This window comes from Sorex fumeus, unplaced genomic scaffold (genome assembly GCF_029834395.1).
Source record: "Sorex fumeus unplaced genomic scaffold, SorFum_2.1 ptg000041l, whole genome shotgun sequence".
Lineage (NCBI taxonomy): Eukaryota > Metazoa > Chordata > Mammalia > Eulipotyphla > Soricidae > Sorex > Sorex fumeus.
Window position 1 is genome coordinate 3,763,772 of NW_026606098.1, and position 21,868 is coordinate 3,785,639.

Genomic DNA, 21,868 nt, shown 5'->3' on the forward strand with positions numbered 1-21,868 from the left:
AGTTGGAAGAGAAGTTGGGGTACAGATTAAACATGGAATACTATGCAGACATAAGGAAAATATGAAGTGATGCCTTTAGCTGCAAGCTAACTAAACTGGAAAACATCATGTTAAGTGAAGTTAGTTAGAGGGAGAAGGACAAAAATCCGTAAGTTCTCATTCATCTGTGACAAGGGAATGAAGGTATCAAATGATGGAAGACTGTTGGCCCTGGGTTGCATAAATGTGAATGTCAAGGACAATAGAAAAGGGGCAGGTGGTACAAGAGGGAGGAGAAGGTGGACTGGTACTTGTCAAGGGTCTTGGTCAATTTGGTGATGTAGAGGTAAAGTAACTATGTATATCAAAACCATAAGAACAGTCAACACTTTTGTAAATATGTAACCCAAGTAAGGATAAGTGGTGTGTGTGTGTGTGTGTGTGTGTGTGTGTATTGTATTTTGTTTTTAAAAAATCCGCTTGCTAAGAAGACAGAGGAGAGGGGGAGAACCTGGGGTCCATTGGTCAGGGGATGCTGATAATGGTGATAGATTTGAAGTTGGAGCATTCAATGCCCAAGTCTCTGTTATTGAGAGCTTTATAAATCATGGTGCCAAATAAATGTCTTTAAATGATCCACACTCATGTTGGGTTCACTGAAGAGCTGTATAAGGCATCAGGGGATGGACAGGGATCCCTGAGACACTCTCAGATCTCAAGAATGGACAGTAGACCCACTGACATGAGAAGGCATTTAATGAGCAGAAGAGTATGGATTGGAGAAGGACGGACAGCCACAGCTCACTAGCAGTTCCTGATTTGATTCTCATGGAGACAGAGTCTCCAAATAAATAGTTTAAGGGAAAAAATGGCAACTGTACTCCAGGACAGGAATAAAAAGGATCTGGAGATTTGGAGATTTAATCAGAAAAAACAACAGGCAGCTATAGAGGATTTGTAGTAAATGAGTGCTATCAGAAAACAATATCTAGGGGAATGGATAGATTTTCTTGTGTTGGATGTCCTGGAGTGGGGAAAGTTAAGTCAGCAAAAGAAGCATCATTGCAATATCTTCTTGTGGTACAATAATGACTTGATCTCAGGCAGAGCAGAGGAAGCAGCACAGAGCAGACAGAGAGACACCATGTCTAGGAATGGCGGGACTTGGATATAGGAAATAAAGGCTTACAGAGGAACCAAGATTTAAAGTTTGCTGTTGAGGGTCCATGGGATGGTGACATGTCTCCAATAATAGAGAGTCAGTCAATAGCAAAGAAGAGATGGTGGCGAGGATTCTGCTCTTTAAATGTGCCCTATAGGGCTAGGACAATAGTACAGGGATTAATTGCTAGTCATACACTTGTCGATCCCAGCTCAATATCTGACACTGAACAGGGTTTCCTAAACACCACCACGAGTGACTTCTGGGCACCTTTGGGTGAGATCCATTCTCCCAGTAAAAATAAATAAAATAAATACCTTGGGATCACTGCTCTCTGCCACTCAATGAAGAAGACAAATGTATCTGATTTTGAGGGATATCACTCTTCTTCTGTTCACTGCAGCATTTCCATGACAGTGAAACATGAAATACACCTTGATGGCCATCGACATGTGACTGGGTAAAGAAATGGAATTTTGCTCTGCCATGGAAACAAATGGGACTTTTTTCTTTGGGACTAAATGCATGGACTTTGAGGTCACCATGTTCAGTGAAATAAAAAAAAAATGAAAGATGTGGTTCCACCCATATATGGCATATCAGTTGCTAAAGACAATGACTGACAAGAACAATAATAATTCACAGACTCAATGGAAACTATGTGCTATTGAGGGAAAATGATAGATGGTGGAAGGGATGAGTCGAGGGGTCCTCTTGGTAGTGGAACAATAGTGGGACTTTGGTGGTGAAAGGGGCAGAGCCCACACAAATAAAGGTGAGGCTATAGACTTTAATTCCATATCATCTTAACCTAAGCAAGACAGTAAAAAAAATAAAAGTGATCAAACTAAATAGCCCAAATGGTCAATTCTCTATCACAAGTATTTTATCACAATAATTTTTAACTAAAAGAAGAAGAAAACTGGGGTGAAATTTGTCATAGAAGTAGAATTGATAGCTTTAGAAATTACATAGGACATCAAAAGCAAAAGGAAGCAATCAAATCAGAGGGAATTTTGAAGTCAGAAGCCAAGAGAATGCATTCTGTGTAAAGGAGAGAGAGACAAAACCTAGAAGCTATCAAACGAGAGAGACAGGATGCCGCAGAGTCATTTGCAATCTTGTCTCAATGCGGGAGGAAAGTACAAGAATGAAAAGAAGAAAGAAGTCAGATGTTTCCACAGATACTTTTAAAATGTGGATAGCACTAAATGCCTTTTCAGAGGAAGACAGGATGCACCCCGGGAGCTGAGCAGAAGACAGGGAGAGAACAGAGACAGGGCACTGCCTTGGCTTTCAAACGGGAACCTGGCACGCATTCAAGCATTTGAAAAGCATCTTTCATGCGGAGAGAGCAATGTGGCCTTGCAATCAGGAAAAGAATGCTTTTGTACAGGAAGTAGAGGTAAGTTAGATTCAGCAGGAGCGGGGGATTTTAAAGCAAAACTATGGGGAACAGGACTCGATAGGTTTAGTTGAGATGTTTATGATAATATTCTAAAATATTAACTTGATTCCATTGGAAGTGGGGGGACCCTGCAAGATATATCAACAAAGAGAAGAACTTTTGATGTAATCTTTGAAATAATTCTTACTGGCTACCCCACATGGATAACTTCCCCTTTAAGTCTCTTGAGCTATCAAGCTCTAACTTGGCAGATGCTGCCATCCACTCTCTCTCTCTGCTCCCTGACCAAGCTTGATGGACAGAAAACCTGCACAGTGGACTCCAGGCAATATAGGCTATTTTCTTCAAACATGCTCTCTTGGGAAAACTTGTATTAGAATAGTCTACGCCCCGAGTTACATGAAAGATGCAGTTCCATAAACAAGCATGGGTCTAGAAAAAAATATTAGGGTTAGAAAATGATACCATTTCTACAGCTCAGTTAATCAAATCAAATATATCAAATGCTTTGGATGTTTCCTATAAAAACATATCCTATGCACATCTAATGCTCTGGCTTCTTCCTGAGTGAAGTGGACAGTGTCTGGCTAGTAAGAGTATCCTCCCTGACATCTGTCCCACTTCTCTTGGCCAGGAGTTGAGCAGAAGACAGGGAGAGACCAGAGAGGGAGCACTGCTCAACACATCCTCCAAGACAATCCTTACAAATCACTTGAATAGCAAATGTCCTCAACACTGTAACACTGAGTCCAGGTCCAAAGGGTCGAATAATTTAGAGCTAAATTTCTGCTGATAACAGCTCCATTGAAGAATTTCAAATGGCATCTGGAAAGAGGCCAAGAGGAACAACATTGGAGTGCCTGCCAGCGCTTGGGCTGACCACACACACTGGTCCTCTTCCTCTTAACACACTCAGAGGGGCTGGCAACAGTTAGCTGCCAGGTCAGGTGAGGCAGGAAATGTCCCCTGGGGTCTTGTGAAAATGTGTGTTTTCGATGAGCAGTCTGTCACTGTCTGCTGAAACCTTCCGGAAAGTTCCAGGGGTAAATGAGGCCGAGTTCCAACTCTAAACTCTGATCTTAAAACCTTAGGCAATGTGTTCCTGTTACTTTCCTCATCTACAAAATGGGGTTCATCTGCACCCCAACAGGTCTGCCCTGAGAACTGACTGAAGGAGACTGAGGAAACCAGAGACACCCCAAACCAGAACCCCAAGTAAGACAGGCAGTACTGCCCTTGCAGATTCCAGGGTCACTTACGTTTCACGTACAGGCGGCCAATCACCTTTGCGGTTCCGTATCTGTTAGACACCTCACACACGTAGCTGCCTGAGTCCGAGGGACGTGTGTTCTCAATGAGCAGCCCTGTCACCGTCTTCTGGAATCTTCCGGAAAGTTCCAGGGGCATGTTGTCCTTCAGCCAGCGGTAATCTGGCTCTGGGTGCCCAAGCGCTTTGCAGGGCAGCTCCACGTGCTGCCCTGCCATGGCTTTGCGATGGTCAAACCCATCCAGGAGGGATGGGGCTGAGTTCGCTGGGTCTGCAAAGGAAGAAAAACCCATGTCCTTGAGGCATGGATGGGGCCATTGAGAGCCACCAGGCTCCTGGAGAATTTAATCACTCTTCATCGTATCAGCCCTTGATACCAATCTAATATGTTGTATACTAATGGGAAAAATGGCCGATTCATAGAAGTCCCTCCCGCACAGAGCTTGCAATAGATAGATGCAGAATGTCTTCTATATCTCATTCCCTGCTAAACATAGACCAGAAATAGCACACAAACAAGAAGTCAGACATTCCTTCCAAAGTAACAACAGTCGCTGAGGGGTGATGCTCAGGGGCTGGAGTGTATGTCGGAACCCTGGGTTCTGTCCCTAACATCAGATGGCACCTGGTACCGTGAGCATGGGCAGGAATGCACTCTGAGCACTGGAGCAGGGTTGCTCCATGCACAACTGGGTATGGCCTCCAAACAAAATGTAAAATCACAACCTTACATAGAATTTTTTTCTTTTTTGGGTCATGCCTGGTGATGTATAGGGGTTACTCCTGGCTTTGCACTCAGGAATTACTCCTGGTGGTGCTCGGAAGACCATATGGGATGCTGGGAATCAAACCTGGGTTGGCCATGTGCAAGGCAAATGCCTTACCTGCTGTATTACCTCAAGCCCTACACAAACATTTTTTTGTGTGTGTCTAATCATAGTAACCTTTAGGTCACAATAAGAGCTTTAGAGATAGCTACCAAATTTGAAAGTATTTCCTTTATTCATTTCACAATATCATGTGAATCTATTGCCCAGGGAATTAGACGCCGGACACAGGTAGGTGAACTCCAGTGAGGAAAGATGTTCTGTAGAGTCATACCCCAGTCAGATACATGGGTGGGTGGGTGGGGGAGGCAATGGACAGGCAAACCAAAATATGGAGCTAAGCCATATGTATGAACTGCAGTGAAGCAGACATACAAAACTGCCTATAAATATGAGCCCAGGTGTGCTTGGGGCTATGGGGAGAGAGGAGGGCTCTGCAGATGGGCTTCATGGACCAGCTCTCTGGGAATAGGCTAACCAAGTGGGGAGGAGTTAGGTCAGGCAAGAAGAAGAAGCTTCTAGGTTGTAGGGGTCACTCGGGATGGGAGATGTGTGCTGAAAGTAGATAAAGGACCAAACAGGATGGCCTCTCAGTATCTGTACTGAAAACCATGATGCCCCAAAGTAGAGAGAGTAAGAAGGAAGGTGCCTGCCACAGGGGCAGGGGTTGGGGTGGGGTGGGGGTGGTGGGAGGGATACTGGGAACATTGGTGGTGGAGAATGTGCACTGGTGGAAGGATGGGTGTTCGGTCATTGTATGACGGAAGCTCAATCATGTAAGCTTTGTAACTGTAGCTCACGGTGATTCAATAAAAACTGTAGCACTGTAGTATTGTCCTCCCATTGTTCATCGATTTACTCAAGTGGGCAACAGTAACGTCTCCATTGTGAGACTTGTTGTTACTGTGTTTGGCATATCGAATACATCACGGGTAGCTTGCCAGGCTTTGCCATGCGGGCGAGATACTCTTGGTAGCTTACCGGGCTCTCTGAGAGGGGTGAGGAATTAAACTCGAGTCAGCCAGGTTGGCCGCATGCAAGGCAAATGCCTTACTGGTTGTGCTATAGTTCTTTCCAATAAAAATAAATAAATAAAAATGGATAAGCTTCTAAAAGATCAAATATGCCATCCTTTAAACACAAGTTCTAAACAATGTACAAGTTAGTTTTGTATAATCTTTAAAAAATTGAGGGGTTCATTCTAAGTGGCATTCAGAAGTCCCAAGGGCCAATTCCAGTGATACTTGGCCAACTGAGTTGGAGGTCCAGTGTCAGGGTTTGAGAATAAACAGCTGCTTGGGTTCTGCGGAGCCAGGGGATGAGCACCAGGGCAATACCTGGAGATGCTCAGTAGCCTCAAGGGCTATACCCTGCCAACTTGGGGCATCATTTGGTGCCAGGGATGGCACCCAGCTCAAACACATGCCTTGCACATGCTCTGTCCCCGGACTCTCTCCGTGGGTCCTTCTTTTCTTTTAGATATCCTGTATCCTTGACTCAGGGGAGGGAGAGAATAAAAAGTGCTTAAGAACTAGGTCAGAGGAAAACACTCAGCAAAATGTCCAAAGTGTTGAGCTCAGGAGGTTCAAAGTAATGAACTTAGAGGTATGATGTTAGGATTATTATGAAGGATGTAAAAATAAAGATCCCCAATTGGATGCTAAAAACAAAATCAATGACCTTTCCTTGATCTCTCTTCTAATTTGACCTGTTTAGAACTTGTACCAGACCACACGCTTAAGCGGCCACTGATCTCCATGAGGATATGGTCGAACAGAGAATGTTAAATCTTAATTTCCCATGAGACTCCAATGTTCTTCTTCTAGGTGTCTACCCTAACAAATAAAACCATCTGTCATGCCAAGACTGGCGCACAAATACTCCTGGGAAGGTGATTCATCATACTGAAAGGTAGTGGTGGTGGGGGGGGAGTGGGCTACAAATACCATCAAGGAGTAAGTGGATCAACCAAGTGCTGAGGATCAGGCGATCCTTAATGACAGTCTAAGAAGTGTGCTGTTAGGTGATCGCGCCATTGTGTCAGTACCCTCTGGGGTCAATGCACCGACCCAGGTGGAAGATTCCAGAGTGCAACTGGGAGATATGTCAGAGCCTCTTGGGACTTCCATTAGACAGGGAGTTCCTATGGACACAATTAGCTCCAACCAAGGCAAAGCTGTGTACATGCAACAGAATTCAGTCCAAACGCACTCCAACCTAGATGAAACTCAAAAGATTATGTCCAGTAGGAGGAACCTTCAAGGAAGCCCCATTTGTCTTACAATAAACTAAATTTTAGGGGAGTTTATTAAAGAAATAAACTGAAGACTATAGTTCAGCGGGGCTGGAGTGATAGCACAGTGGGTAAGGCATTTGCCTTGCATGCAGCCAACATGGCCAACGTGAGTTTGATTCCTCCGCCCCTCTCGGAGAGCCTGGCAAACTACCGAGAGTATCTCGCCCACATGGCAAAGTCTGGCAAGCTCCCTGTGATGTATTTGATATGCCAAACACAGTAACAATTAAGTCTCACAATGGAGACGTTACTGGGTCCGCTCGAGCAAATCGATGAACAACCGGAGAACCGTGACCGTGACGTGATAGTCCAGCAACAGCCCTTGTATTGCCCTGAGAGAATCGCCCCCCAAATCTGGGTCCTAATGAGAAAAGTTTATTTTCTCCAAAAATCAACCGCATGATAATAGTTGTCACTGCCAGTTCAATCTGTGTGACTCTTCTCCCCTCTCACCAACCCTCTCCACACAACTCCTTTCCTTCTGTTCTTACTGCAGTGACTGGGGCAAGGCTCACACCCCTTGTTTGATCACAGTATTCTCTGGGGCTTGCCCATGAGGTTGCACTGCTCACACCCTCTGCCCCTGTCACCTTCCCTTGTCTGGGGTGCTTGGCCACTTTCTGTCTGGGGTGGCACCCTTGAGTTGGATGATTACACCCATGTTCTCTGGGGTGGGGGTGAGGGGCGTGCGTTTTCTGGCCATGTGCGTGCATACCCATTCTGGTCTATGATGCTTGCTAGGGGCTGCACACTTTAGCTGAGGCGTGTACTTACTCCCGGCTGTGCTGCAGTTGGAAATCACTTGCGTCTTTGAGGCCTGCCAACCAAAGGGCGGCCTGACACACAGCAGATACCCAGGTTGCACTGGGTCACTGGGGGTTAAGCGTCGAGCAGCAGTGGGGACTGAATTTCTGACCTGATGCTGGCAAGGTAAATGCTCTAAAACCACCGGGCTATCTCCAGGGTCCCTTTCTTTTGAATTTTGACTTTGTCACTTTTCACAGAAGCTTCTACTAACTTCAAAAGAAAAAAAAACTTAAACCATCTTTAGAATTGTACTTAGAAAATAAGAGATTGATTTTTTTTTAAAAAACTAATCCATATGTGTAAATTGCCACTATAGTTTAAAAATTAGGCCCCTTTATCTATTTCACTGTTGCTTTAAAGGAAGAAGAAATGTGTTTATAGACTTTGCTTTTCTTTTCCTCTGCTTTAAGTTTTATTGATTTTCCTCATTTTTCACTTAGTGCATCTTTATTTTATTCCCTGGATGCTTAAATATCTCCTCCCTCCACCCCCAATCTGTACAGTTCAGGAGTTCTATTAGAACAGATGGATGTTGGCCTCTCTGGGACTATTTTCCAAAGTATGAATGCAGTGTTCCAGCATGGAGTAATGCCATATTCTTTAACTACAGGAAACTTTTGAATTATAGTTCTAAATATATTTTCTGATCAATGGGCTAATTTTCTTCTTTAGAGGCTCGAATTACACATTAGTGGGTTTTTTTTTTAAATCATCTTTACCCTTCATCTCTGCATTTTTCCATTAATTTTTCTCCCCCCTATTTGGTTGATTTACTTATTTGCTTTCAGATATTGTCACACGGTACTGTCGCACTGTCCTCCCATTGTTCATCGATTTGCTACAGTGGGTCCAGTAACATCTCCATTGTGAGACTGGTTGTTACTGTGTTTGGCATATTTAATATGTCACGGGTAGCTTGCCAGGCTTTGCTGTGCAGGCGAGATACTCTTGGTAGCTTGCCGGGCACTCTGAAAGGGGCAGAAGAATCAAACCTGGCTCAGCCAGGCCGGCCGCATGCAAGGCAAATGCCTTACTGCTGTGCTATTGCTCCAGCCCTTCGGATATTTACTATCACTATCATCCCTTTGCTCATTGATTTGCTCGAATGGGTGCCAGTAACGTCTCCATTCATCCCTGTCATGTGTTAGTATAGCCCAATGGCACATTGGGGGCTCTTTTAGGGTCAGGGGAATGAGGACCATCATTGTTACTGTTTTTGGCATATCGAGTACACCATAGGTTGCTTGCCAGGCTCTGCAGTGTGGGCGGGATACTCTCGGTAGCTTGCTGGGCTCTCTGAGAGGGATGGAGGCTTTGGGGGCAGCCTCTATTCACCTTTGCAGGTGTTCCCAGTGAGGCATATATGCAGGCAGGATACTTTTGGTAGCCTGCTGGGTTCTCTGAGAGTGAGAACTAGAGAATAAGAGGTCACGCGGCTGCAAATGTGGCTGCACGCTTCCGGGAGCTTGGTTTTATAGTATCTGGATCCTGGCCATTGATGGGGTTACATGGCAGTTGGTGAGTGTAACTGTCTAGCTACTGGAAGATAGGGGATCTGGGTGGAGGTGGCCCAGTCCTGAAGTGAGCAGGCTTGGAGATCTCAGCCCCGGGTCCCGCACATCTGGGTTCCTCTGCCAGTTGCTTCATGCATGAGGCTCGTCTGAGCATGTGGAGAGTGGTCTCAGCATGGCTGTGGCTGGGTCCTGGAGGTCTTCAGTTGCCAGGGTTCTGCTCAGGGTGGAGAGGGAAACTCAACCTGCCCTCCTCCAAGGGGCCGCAGTGAGGACAGCCAGGTGTGGGGGCAGGAGACTCTATGTTGTTCTCTTCCGGGAGCTTGGTTCTCTAGTCTCTGGATCCTGGCCTTTGATGGGATTACACAGCAGTTGGTGGGTGTAACTGTCAAGTTACTGGAAGATGGGGAATCTGGGTGTATATTAACATTTCAAATTATGCTTTCTGTTGTGTCTGTTCTTTGATGATGAGCACTTTTAACTTAATTTTTATAACATGAGTTATAGTTAGGCCTGGAGCGATAAGCACAGCGGGTAGGGCGTTTGCCTTGCATGCAGCCAACATGGCCGACCTGAGTTTGATTCCTCCGCCCCTCTCGGAGAGCCCAGCAAGCTACCGAGAGTATCTCGCCTGCAAGGCAGAGCCTGGCAAGCTACTGTGATGTATTCGATATGCCAAACACAGTAACAACAAAAGTCTCACAATGGAGACTTTACTGGGCCCGCTCGAGAAAATCGATGAACAACGGGAGGACAGTGACAGTGAGTTTTGTGTGGCAGGGGGAGCGATTTGTACCACAAATGCTTAGGACTCTGTCCTGGCCCTTTCATCAGGGTCCATTCCTGGCAAAAAAAAAAAAACACTGTGTGACATTAGTTATTTCTCTTTCTTCTATTTCAAAACGAAATAGTATTATTAATTTTAAGCTTCCTGCCTGAATGGACACATGGGTAAGATTCTCCAACCTCTCTCTGCTATTACTCTCGAGGATTCAAAATGCAGCCCACATCTCAGAGCTTTAGTAGAATGACTGTCCTGTAGTCACATCTCTCCTAGATCAATGAGTGAGTTATTTGCTTTCTAAGGACACACACTCACATTTTCATGCCACATTTTTCATTTCATTGCAGAGACCACAATTCCTATAGGACTTTCTGAGCTCTCTGAACCTTCTCTTTGGGCTAATCTTACTATTCTGCCCTGCATCAATTTGGTCCCCAAGTCAAGTCATTTCCTCATAAGGTGAGTGTTTGTTCTTCTGAGAGGAAGGTTTGCTGTATGCTTTGGAGCTCTTGGAGGACTTAACCCACCACTGAGCTGGGTGATCAAGCCTTCCTGCTGTCATGGTGGTTCTGCATCATCTCCAGTTTAGAGTTCACACTGGTCATCCCCGAGTTGTGAGAAGTCTTATGGTCCTCTGACTTGGGTGAAGAGTGTTTGCTGGCTTTTGTGCAACTTTGGATCTGGAGTGGTCCAAACACACCTTCCCTCTTCAGCACCTAGCCTGCTCCTGTACAGCTGTTTCCCACCACTGGCCCTGTAGTTATGGGCAAGCCTTCCAAGCTGACCAGCAGAGTTCTTGAGGATTTCACACCATCTGAAGTTATTAGAGATACCACGCATGTGCTTTGTTGTCATTGTACCATTTGATTTGTTATGGTTTCAGAAAGATTCCAGGATTAATCAAAACCTTGTTGTAATAGTCCTTTAACACAGTTGCCAAAAATCATGTACATTTTTCATAGACTTAAGTCTAATTTAAATAAACCAATTTCTCTTTTCTTTGAAAACTTGGAATTTCTAGAATAGGAAATTGTCCTCAGGGTCTCTGTTTTTCCCATTTGAAATCAAGTTTCACCCTCAACTACCTATTGATATTTCTGTGACAGGAAATCAAGGTTTACTTGCCACCCAATCTTGAAACTGACATGGGACTCCAGATACGTCGTCCTTTGTAAAGAAACAGGGCTACAACTTTATCTCCCTATGTGAGTTTTATCCCTGCCTTCTCTTCTGCTAGAGCCTCCATCTATGGCATTTATTCAGTAGCTTCGGAGCTGATACCTCACTCATTACCCTGCACCAGACTCACAAGCAATCCATCTCTTCAAGTCCCTTTGCTCCCATGGCAACCAAATGCTCTTGGGTCCGGCTGTCAATTCTGAAACATCAGTGAATATTTCTTTGAAAATAAAGGAACCTGGGATTATGAAAAGTGAATGTGCCTTTTAAACCCTAAGTTAAATTTCAACACAAGTACAATTTAGCATAAGCAAGGTCACTGTCTGAGGCATTTCCCCCCAGGTTTCTTGCCCTTCTTGGGTTTCCTTTTTAACTGTTTCTTGGAATAAAGATGGACTTTATTATGATTATGATGACTTGATTCAGTTCTTGTGGATGGTAAATGTTAATAGTCTTTCTTGCTAAGATCAAATCAGCCATCGTCAGCCCAGATTCCCTCTGTACCCGAGCACCCCCATGTCTCAGTGATTTCATTATGAAGTTCCTCTTCAGTGCAAGCAAGATCTCTTGTGAGCTATTCCTAACACATAGAACACAGTGTCTTCATTAAGGTTATAAGGCTTGGGTAATAAATACCAATTCCATTTTTTAATTCATTTCACTCTTCAGTTTTTTAGTTTTATTGATTTATTTTATTCATTATTTATTTTTTATTGTAAGCACCAGTCAGACCATTTACAGAAGTAACAAAAACTAATACTTTTAAAACCAAGAGTTGAGGCTCGAATCAGCATCATCTACATTGCAAAGCAAGTGATTTATCCCTTTTACTATTTCTCCAGTCATTGAAGAAAAGGTATTTTTTAAGTTCAGTGGAGAAATCACTCATTTCTAACTTATATGCGTGCTGGACTTTGAGGTAGAGTAGGCTTTGTTTGTTTTGAGGATGAGAATTGAGAAACCAGATCCAAAAAAATTACCCAAGAATGTAGGATAACATTGGTTTGTCCTTTCTGCCTTGCAGCAGGGAGCTTAGGTTTAGTGGGCTACTCCCATCACAGTGCTCCTATTCCTCTGTGTTTATCTGCAACCTCTTTCTTTGTGCTCTGCTTTCCCAACCGGTCAATCACGTTTATCTCCTAATCAGACTCTGTTAACTTGTAAATATTGTTTTTCTCTTCTCCTTAAGCCCTTTGCATAGTAAATTCAGAGCAATATCCTCTTTATATGGACACAGTAAGAAATATAATAAGCATGTAGGGTGGCTCTCCTGGGAATATCTCGCTATAGATCTCAGACTACAGTGCTCAGGCCAGATTAATCTTCCCTAACCCTAGCAGGGTCCTAATCCAGCTGTTACTTTTGGGATCATGACAGCAGATGACTCTCTTTGGGGGGATGTGGGGGCTAAGGAGCACCTCCCCAACTGTGCTCTGTGAATTTTATGTCCACTAGACCATATAGGGTTGAAAGCTGGGACCCAAGGATGCGGTGTCCTCGAGCTCCATGGTACCAAGGAACACCAAGTTCATCCCAACCATTCTCAGGAGCCTCAGAGCTACAGAGGGGAGGTCAAGGGTTGCTGGAGACCAAACCAGGGTCCCATACTCAAAAGGTGAGCCCCCCACCCTGTCCTGTCTCCCTGGCCTGACAATGCTTTTAATGACTCTCATGCCAAGCTTCTTGCCCCTCACAAAGCATCACCACCATACACAGGGCACTGCAGGACACCATTTCTTATTCTAGAACTCCAGCAGCCAAGGTTTGATAATTAGCATCTGATTTTCTATCACCAGAGCAGATATGTTATAAACCTGGACTTCTCCATGAAGTGCCAAGACCTCACCCCAGGGGTGGGTGGACGGATGGCTCACCGATTTGCCAGAGAGCCATTCCGAAGCCAATTTTGAAGATGATACAAACGGTTATATGTTTCCTTGACATATAATCCCTCGAGAAAGCAGAAACTGATCTGAGGACACTCAAGGACTCTGGGTTTATTACGCACTTGAGAACAGTCCTTGGAGGCAGTGAGGGTGTGAATAGCCCTTCAGCTTAGCGGTGGACATACTATGGGCACAGACGGGGAGTTCCACAGATATCCAACCCAGTTCTCAAGAAGTACAGGGCGCTGGCACCATTGTCAGAGACAGAACATACACACATAAGGAACAAACGCGTCCTGATGAGTTTTTACCTGATACAAAAAGTCTAGCGCTGTTGCTCTGTCTCGTCTCCCCGGTGTACCTGTGCCGCGTGATGCAGCGGTAATTATATAATCCATCTTCGTTCTGTACATCTTTAATATACAAGGCTCCCGTGGATGTGATGAGAAATCTAGATCCTGAAAGAGAGAGACAGGCGCCCAATTAAGACAGAAGGAACCAACCCAGTCACACCACCAACGCTAATGTACAGTCTGCTCTCCTGAAGGGGAATTGATTTTTTTTTTGAATGACTGTTTTAGGTCACATATTTTTCTCACAGCAACAGAGATGTTGGCATAGATTTAGTCTGGTGCCCATGCAGCCCACCACATGCACACAGGCATCATGGCACAGGTTTTTGAAGGCAGTATTTCTTTTTTGCACTTGTGTCCCTTAAGAAAGTCTATACTTGGGGCTGGAGCAGATACCACAGTGGGTAGGGCATTTGTCTTGCATGAGGTTGACCTGGGTTCGATTCCCAGCATCCCATACGGTCCCTGAGCACCACCAGTGTTAATTCCTGAGTGCATGAGCTAGGACTAACTCCTGTGCATCGCTGGGTATGACCCAAAAAGAAATTAAAGAGAGAGAGAGAGAGAATATACTTTTGCTATGGTTTGAAGTATCTCAAGAAGCACCAAACTATTAGACTCTAAAGCAATAAAATATCCCACCAACTTTCCAGAAAGGACTGTCCTATTCTGTCAAAATCCTAACCAGCTCTCAACTCTAAGAAGTTCTAAGAAAAAAATAGGTTGCTCCTGTAAGCAGTGTTTCAGAGTATCCTTTCTCAACTGGGAGCCATCTGGCTCCCTGAGGATCCCAATATATTGCAAGTTAGCCCCCAGCTGAAAATCACATCAATGGGGGACACTCAGGAGATTTGGGGGTTGCCCAGTAGGACAGAAAGCCAAGAGCAGGAAACACACTTGGAAGAAGTCACAATTGGGAAAAAGCTGAGGTACGTCACTGTTTTAGAGTCCTTTGCTGCATCTTAATTACTATTTTAAATAATTAAAATTAACTCTTCTTATAGGGCTATCAAAGCCATCACAGCCCTTTATCTTCTATATCCAAATGGAACATGGTGATTTTTGTCTCTCTAATCCCAGATACTCGGACATGGAAATCTTCTGCACCTCAAAAGAAACAGTGACCAAAATACAAAGACAGTCTACAGACTGGGAAAGGATATTCACCCAATACCCATTCGATACGGGGTTGATATCAAGGATATACAAGGTACTGGTTGAACTCCACAAGAAGAAAACATCCAACCCCATCAAAAAATGGGGTGATGAAATGAACAGAAGCCTTCTCAAAGAAGAAATTGGAATGGCTAAAAGGCATATGAGAAAATGCTCTACATCACTAATCATCAGGGAGATTCAGATCAAAACAACAATGAGATAACATCTCACACCACAGAGACTGGCCCACATCCAAAAGAACAAAAGCAATGGGTACTGGCGTGGATGTGGGGAGAAAGGGACTCTCCTTCACTGCTGGTGGGAATGTTGACTGGTTCAGACCTTTTGGAAAACAGTATGCACGATTCTCAAAAAAATTAGAAATTTTGCTCCCATTTGACTCAGCAATACCACTACTGGGAATATATCCCGGCGAGGCAAAAAAAAGTACAGTCAAAATGACATCTGCACTTGTATGTTCATTGCTGCACTGTTTACAATAGCCAAAACCTGGAAAAAACCTGAGTGCCCAAGAACAGATGACTGGTTAAAGAAACTGGTACATCTATACAATGGAATACTATGCAGCTATTAGAAAAGATGAAGTCATGAAATTTGCCTATAAGTGGATCAACATGGAAAGTACCATGTTAAGTACCATGAAATGAGTCAGAAAGAGAGGGACAGGCATAGAAAGATTGCACTCATCTGAGGAATATAAAGTAACAGAATGGGAGACTGACACCCAGGGATAGTAGAGATAAGGACCAGGAAGATTGCTCCATGGCTTGGAAGTCAGTCTCACATGCTGGGGGAAAAGGCAGCTCAGATAGAGAAGGAAATACCAAGTAAAGGATGTTGGGAAGACCCATTTGGATTGAAAGATGTGTGCCAAAAGTAGACTATGGACCAAACCCGATGGCCACTCAATACTTCTATTGCAAACCACAGCACCCAAAAGGAGAGAGAATAAAAGGGAATGACCTGCCACTGAGGCGGGGTGGGGTGGTGGGGGTTGTGGGTGGTTGTGGGAGGGATGCTGGGAACATTGGTGGTGGAGAATGGGCACTGGTGGAGGAATGGGTAAACGATCATTGTATGACTGTGATGCAAACACGAAAGTTCCTAAGTTTGTAACTGTACCCCATGGTGATTCACTAAAAAATAAATAAATAAATAAATAAAATAAAGACATGGAAATCAAAATCAGTGTCACTGAAGGATAGAAATTGTTTTAATTGAAAAATATAAATAGCTGAAATTCTATTTTTACTATTCAGTGATATCTGAACGGTACACCAAGGAAAAGCAAAGAAAGCTCTGAGTGCTAAATTTGGCAAAGAAAGAGTAGATTGCCAACTGTTGGTGACTCAGCATTTTTTCTGTCATGGTTGGACTCTTGAGGATATTTCTCTGCCTCAGGTACAACTCTTCTGTTGAAAATAATGTAATTTTTTGCCTCTTTGGAAAAAAGACTAAATGCTACAAATTTACCTTACCTTAATGCTTGTTTTCCTGAGATTCATGGAAACTTCTGTTGGTTTATTTTAGTTAGGATTTACTAGAGCTGTGATTTTATTTTAGGTTACAAACACGGCAACTGTAAATCTAGTTCCTACAGCCTCCGGTTTATTCTTCAAGGCACTACATTTTCTTTGCAGATTGGCTGCTCAGATAAAATTAAAATGGCTTATGATTTCTGATGCAGGGTGAGAGCGCTCTAAAGGATTAGGATAAAAAAAATCATAATACTGATCTAGTGTAAACTTTCCAAAAGAAATGAGTTAGCATTTAAAATTACATGAAATACCTTTAAGTCATATATTCACTTTTAAAACAATTCAATTTGGTAACTTATTTTAAAATATGTCCACAATACCCAACTTTAAGTATAACTGGGTGAGCCAATGCTTTGTGTTCTAGATACTAACGCAAGTAAAAATACCTGTTAAAATATGTCATATACCGGGGCTAGAATGATAGCACAGCAGGTAGGGCATTTGCCTTGCACGCAGCCAACCCGAGTTCAATTCCCAGCAAACCATATGGTCCCCTCGAGCACTGCCAGGAGTAATTTGTGAATGCAATGCCAGGAGTAACCCCTGTGCATCGCTGGGTGTGACCCAAAAAGCAAAAAAAATGTCAAATGCCAAACCTTTTTACTACATATTGGTATCACTAAAATATTTCTCTTTTAATATTTTCATACCTATGTGCTTTAGCAAATCGTCCCTTTATATTTCACTGATAGAATATAAATTCCCTCCCTTCCCCATGTCTATTATTCTTATTCCGTATTTTTGCAGAGCAAAAAGATTCCCCACTGGATCTTGGGGCCAGAGTGATGGTACAGTGGGTAAGACTCTTTTCTTGCATGTGGCAGACCTGCGTTCAATCCCCGACATCTTATATTGTCCCCCAACCACTGTTAGAAGTGATTCCTCCCTGCAGAACCAGGAATAACTCCTGCGGGTCGCTGGGTGTGACCCAAAACAAAATTAATCGAAATTCCTCTAGATCTGATCAGCAGTGATGGTGACAAGAAGTGCAGTGTACTCAGAAGAACTGGAAGAGCCCCAGGCCTTGGTCTGCATTGGTTCCTGCAATATTTGGAATAAATGTCTAATTCCTACAGTTCTTGACTCCTGTCACTCGATCCTGGAATGAGTGAACTTTTGTTTCCTCTCTGACCCAACTTAATGAAGAAGAATTTGAACCTTCAGTGTTTTCTGCCATAGAAAGGACTTTATGATTGTATTTAATTGGGATGGTATTTGTCTCTTTCCTTCTTTCTCACCAAAACCCATCTCAGGATTCATCAATGTTTTGAAACATAAGCCAATGTTACTGTAATCTTGGGTGAGGGTGGGCTGCAAAGGTGCAGGGCCTTGGATACCCTCTGAGCCTTTTTTGTGTGCACCTTCTTGAGAACGAAGGTACAGGAGCACCATATCTCTGCTATATGGTAACAAGAAACTAGTCCACTACATCCGGACCTGCCCGGGACCCCGCTTATGGCCTTACTCCATGAGAAATTCCTGTAATATTTGGACTAAATGGTTGGTTCCTATTCTTAAATAGGATTTAAGAATGTGCTCTCATTAAAGTACTAAAGATATAAAAATATCGGTTTTGGGTATTATTAACTGCAAACATAAAGACTCTGTCTTTCTGTTTATCTCTTTACATCTGCCTGTCTATCTGTCTGTCTGTCTGTCTCTCTCTCATACACACACAGACACACACAGACACAAACAAACTCCTTGAAAACTTAGAGCTGTGTGCTTATATTTAACTGCACAAAGCTAAAGTCTCTGTTTTTCTTTTTGTTTGTCTGTTTGGTTTTTTTGTGGGGAGGATAGGGTTTGGGGCACTCTGATTATGCTGAGGACTGGGGTTATGTTGTGCTCCTGGCCATGTTCAGGGGTCATTCCTGGAACTGCTCTCGGGACCAAACACGGTACAGGGAAACAAACCAGAGCTGTTCAGGTATAAGGAAAGTGCCTGAGTCCCTTACTTCTCTCTGACGCAGTTACCTATTATTTTTCTATCCTTACAAAGTATCCACATAAATGAACTTTCCCTGGTGGAGCTAGTAGATCCATTTACTTCCTCATGGAAGAAAAATACTTGTGTGTTGGAACCCAAGGACTCAGAAAATCAACCTCACAGATGTCACTTTACCTCTTTAAATGTTGGTTGGATTATCCTATGACAAAGAAATATTGAAAAGAAAAACCCTCTTTTCTTAACTGTGGAAAATTCAATAAATACACAGATGTCATCAAGCAAACAACCATGCATTAGAAATGTTATCTATAGAAATAGTTCAGTGCTTGCTATGTTGTGCTTTTGATGGGAAGAGTAGATCTACGGGACATAAAAGAGGCTGTCCATGGCCATCAGACACTCCTATGCTGGACAGGCAGAGCCCACAGGTAGAGTGTTCTTTGTTAATCATGAATTGGCTTGCTTTCTTGCGAAAGCATGTATGAAGGAAAAACTACTGGAAAGAGGAAATAACACGGATGAGTTTTCATGGCAGTTCTTGGAGCTGTAGCGCCCAGGAAAAGCCCCCCCCACAGGCCTCTGAGTCAATGTTTCTCAGCAGAGTACTAACATAGTACAGAAAGCTGAGTCTCTTCCACCCCTCACATCCCAGGAGGGAGCAGGAGGCTTGTAGACATCACATCATCTTGGCATTCAAGAGCTCCCTATAACCGTCGTTATGTAATGGAATAGCCCCAGGAATTCGGAGACATCCTCTATTAAGCATCATTATGCAATCAGAATAAGAATAATTCTGGGCATCTTTGTCAATATCTGCACATAGTCCACAGATTCACAAGTTTTCCAGTAGGTATTTCTTGCCCTTCCTATCTCACCCAGCAGAAGGATGTTGTTATATCTCAGTGTACCTTCTTCTAAATTGTATCCTATACAGCCCATCTTTCTCTCTTTCTCCAGACCAGTATGTAGGTCCAACAGTACAGGTTTTCAACACCTTGTTTTCACTTCTTCTCCAGCTCATTTTCCATCAATGTACAAGATTATTCCTCAGCAAGGACCTCCAAGATAAGGATCTATACAGAATCTCCTAGAGCAGTATTTTGCAGTATTTTTCTAACAGTGGCCACCTTTCCACTTTGTTTTCCTCCCTGTGACCCACCTGTCCTACTGGTTGACCCCCTAGTGTGGTGCCAATGCCACCGTTTATATGATTTTCACTTGTGGTCCCCTTGGAATATTCTGGATCCCACAGGGAGTGCCGTATGCCACCTGTTGAGAAGACAACACTTCCTGCAGGTCTGGCATGGGTTTAGCACACTGCTTCTCTCTTCCTGAGTTCCCAGCTACACTAGCCTTCTTTGATCTTTCTACCTGGGGGAAAGGAAGTCCAGGGCTCAGTGCTCCATCTGGAAGACTCCTTATCCTGTCAGGACTCAGTCCTAAGCCAACTTTCCCAGCAATGCCAACCCACATTAATCCCAGCCATGGTCTCCTTGCTCAGAGCACTTGCTTTTATTCCATAAAGTTACCTTGTGTGTGGCTCAGATTGGGTTAACATCCCCCTTTTCCCAAGTAGAACAGAAAGAATTTGATTTATCTGGTTCCACTTTTCATCTCCGTTACACAGAACGGTGCTTGGTTATTCTATCTGAAAATATTATTTAAAGAGATGGGTGGATAAAACAGTCTATCATTGCTTATATACAAAAAGTCTCCTAAGTCTGCATAAAAGAAAGCAAGCTGAAACACCTCTTTTTAGATTTCAACATGAAACTTCCTCGTGTACTTTACATAAAAAGAGCATTTCCCATCTAAGAATGACTATAATATATTCTTCTATGGAAATGAGCCTATTTTATGACTTTGATGTTAATTATTCTTCCATTATGCTATGTGACTTTTTACTGTGCAGTCCGGATGTTAGATCTTCAGCAGGGATAATAATATTTTCAACAAGATTTTTAAAGCAGATTTAATTTTTCACTTAGTCAGAAATATATTTTCTTTTTTTTCTTTTTTCAATTGCAGTCTAAGTCGAGTTAATAGTAATTAAAAGAACAGATGGTTCTCCTAATAAGATGCCAAATGGTGGCACAACCAAATAAAACTTCATCAGCTGTGCCTGCCACCTTCAGTTACAGTCATTCTGTGGAATGAAACGAGGTTTTCCTCTCAGCAATTTTCATGACAGTTCTCTCTGGTAAGACAAAAATTGAAGTCTAAGTCCTAAGTATAATGTGATGGACAAGAGATGTGTGTCTGAATGGTTTGCTTTTAGTTTTTTCATTTGAAACTTAATTTAGCATTCATTATAAAAAAAAAACCAGCGGTGTAATATAGATGGGCCTGAAAGATATTATGCTTTATGAAATAGATGAGGCCGAGAAAGCAAGCAGCATGGGATTTCACTCATAGGTGGTGCATAAAGAAACCAATGGAATGGATAAGCTAAATAGAACAACAAACTTTTAGACCATTAGACCAATTAGTGGTTAATAGAAGGGATGAGGGAAGCAGGGGCAGATGACTAGGTCAAAGAGGTCCAGTGTATGTGGGGAATGGACCTGGATTTCCCATTGGAAACTTGATGGAATTCTTGTATGTACATGCAGACGGACAATGATTCACACCTGCAATGTATATCATGTTCACACAAAGCATTATATTTTATTGCATTAGAACACAGCAATGATGCATTGCTATAGATATTTTTAAAAGTAAAAAGGGGAGGAAAATGTACATGTACATCTATGATCATTTGATTTATGAGTTTCTCTCCATTTAAAATAAGACTGGAATGGATGCTAGGTCCTATTTGGGTTCTGAGTTGTGTCTACTTTTCTCTTATGGAGGATGGGGGCATTACCATGGAGACTTGAAGGAACTGCACAGGCCGGGCTGGCTGCGTGCAAGGCAAATGCCCTACCACTGTGCTATCACTCCAGCCTAATTTAGGGACTTGATGAAAATAATTGTTTCTGCATGAACTGGGAGACAAATGGGACCTAAAAGTGCTTTGGCTTCCTCGTCTGTACAATGGGTGACATTACCTTCTTTCTCAGATGCTGTGACACTAAATAAGAAATAAGAATATCTATATGGTGTCTACTAGAGAAATACACCCAGAATAGCTTTTTTCTACCATAAAATACAATGACAAACTATCCCACCTACTAGATTAACGGAAATATGACATATCTATTTATAAGTAGCTAGTAATATATAAAGTTAACGTAAAGAACACTGCGAATCATCAGTAAAGCATATTCCAGAAGACTAGAGGCATACAAAAATGCCTCTAGTCTTTACACAGTTACTCTGGCAAAAAAATGTTAATTTTACACAAATGAAATTCATCACACTTCTATTGATTTATAAAACAGTTATTTAAAATATGACCATACCATTGTAAGTTATTTTATCCATGAGGTTAGAAAAAAAGTAAATTAACAAGGTTCAGGGGAAGAAAATACCTACAGAAGGAGTGTGATTTGGGATCAACTTTTGTTTCTAGCAGAAAAATTGCTCTCCTATTTAAATGAAAGGACCACACACACTTCAGCTCTCCTGGTTTCCTTCAGAGAAGTCTCCTATAGACACACTGATGTTTGTCCAAAAGTGTATCCTGCCCTTCTTAAGAAACTCAACAGTGTAGGGGGGATGCACTTGCCCTGCAGGCAATTGAGTACGGTTCCATTCCTGACACTCTAGTATTCCCTGAAACCACTAGGAGTGAGCCCT

The 21,868-nt window shown here is 42.9% G+C and overlaps 1 protein-coding gene across 3 annotated transcripts in view; it reads right to left on the minus strand.

Moving 5' to 3' along the window:
• Positions 1-21,868, minus strand: part of DSCAM (DS cell adhesion molecule) — a 647,956-nt gene that overhangs the window by 249,202 nt on the left and 376,886 nt on the right. For all 3 annotated transcript variants that reach the window (XM_056119325.1, XM_056119326.1, XM_056119327.1), the window contains exons 4-5: positions 13,418-13,564; positions 3,809-4,087 (exon numbers count right to left, since the gene is read on the minus strand). In XM_056119325.1, coding sequence (XP_055975300.1) covers positions 3,809-4,087; positions 13,418-13,564 — 426 coding nt within the window. The remainder of the gene's footprint in view (positions 1-3,808; positions 4,088-13,417; positions 13,565-21,868) is intronic.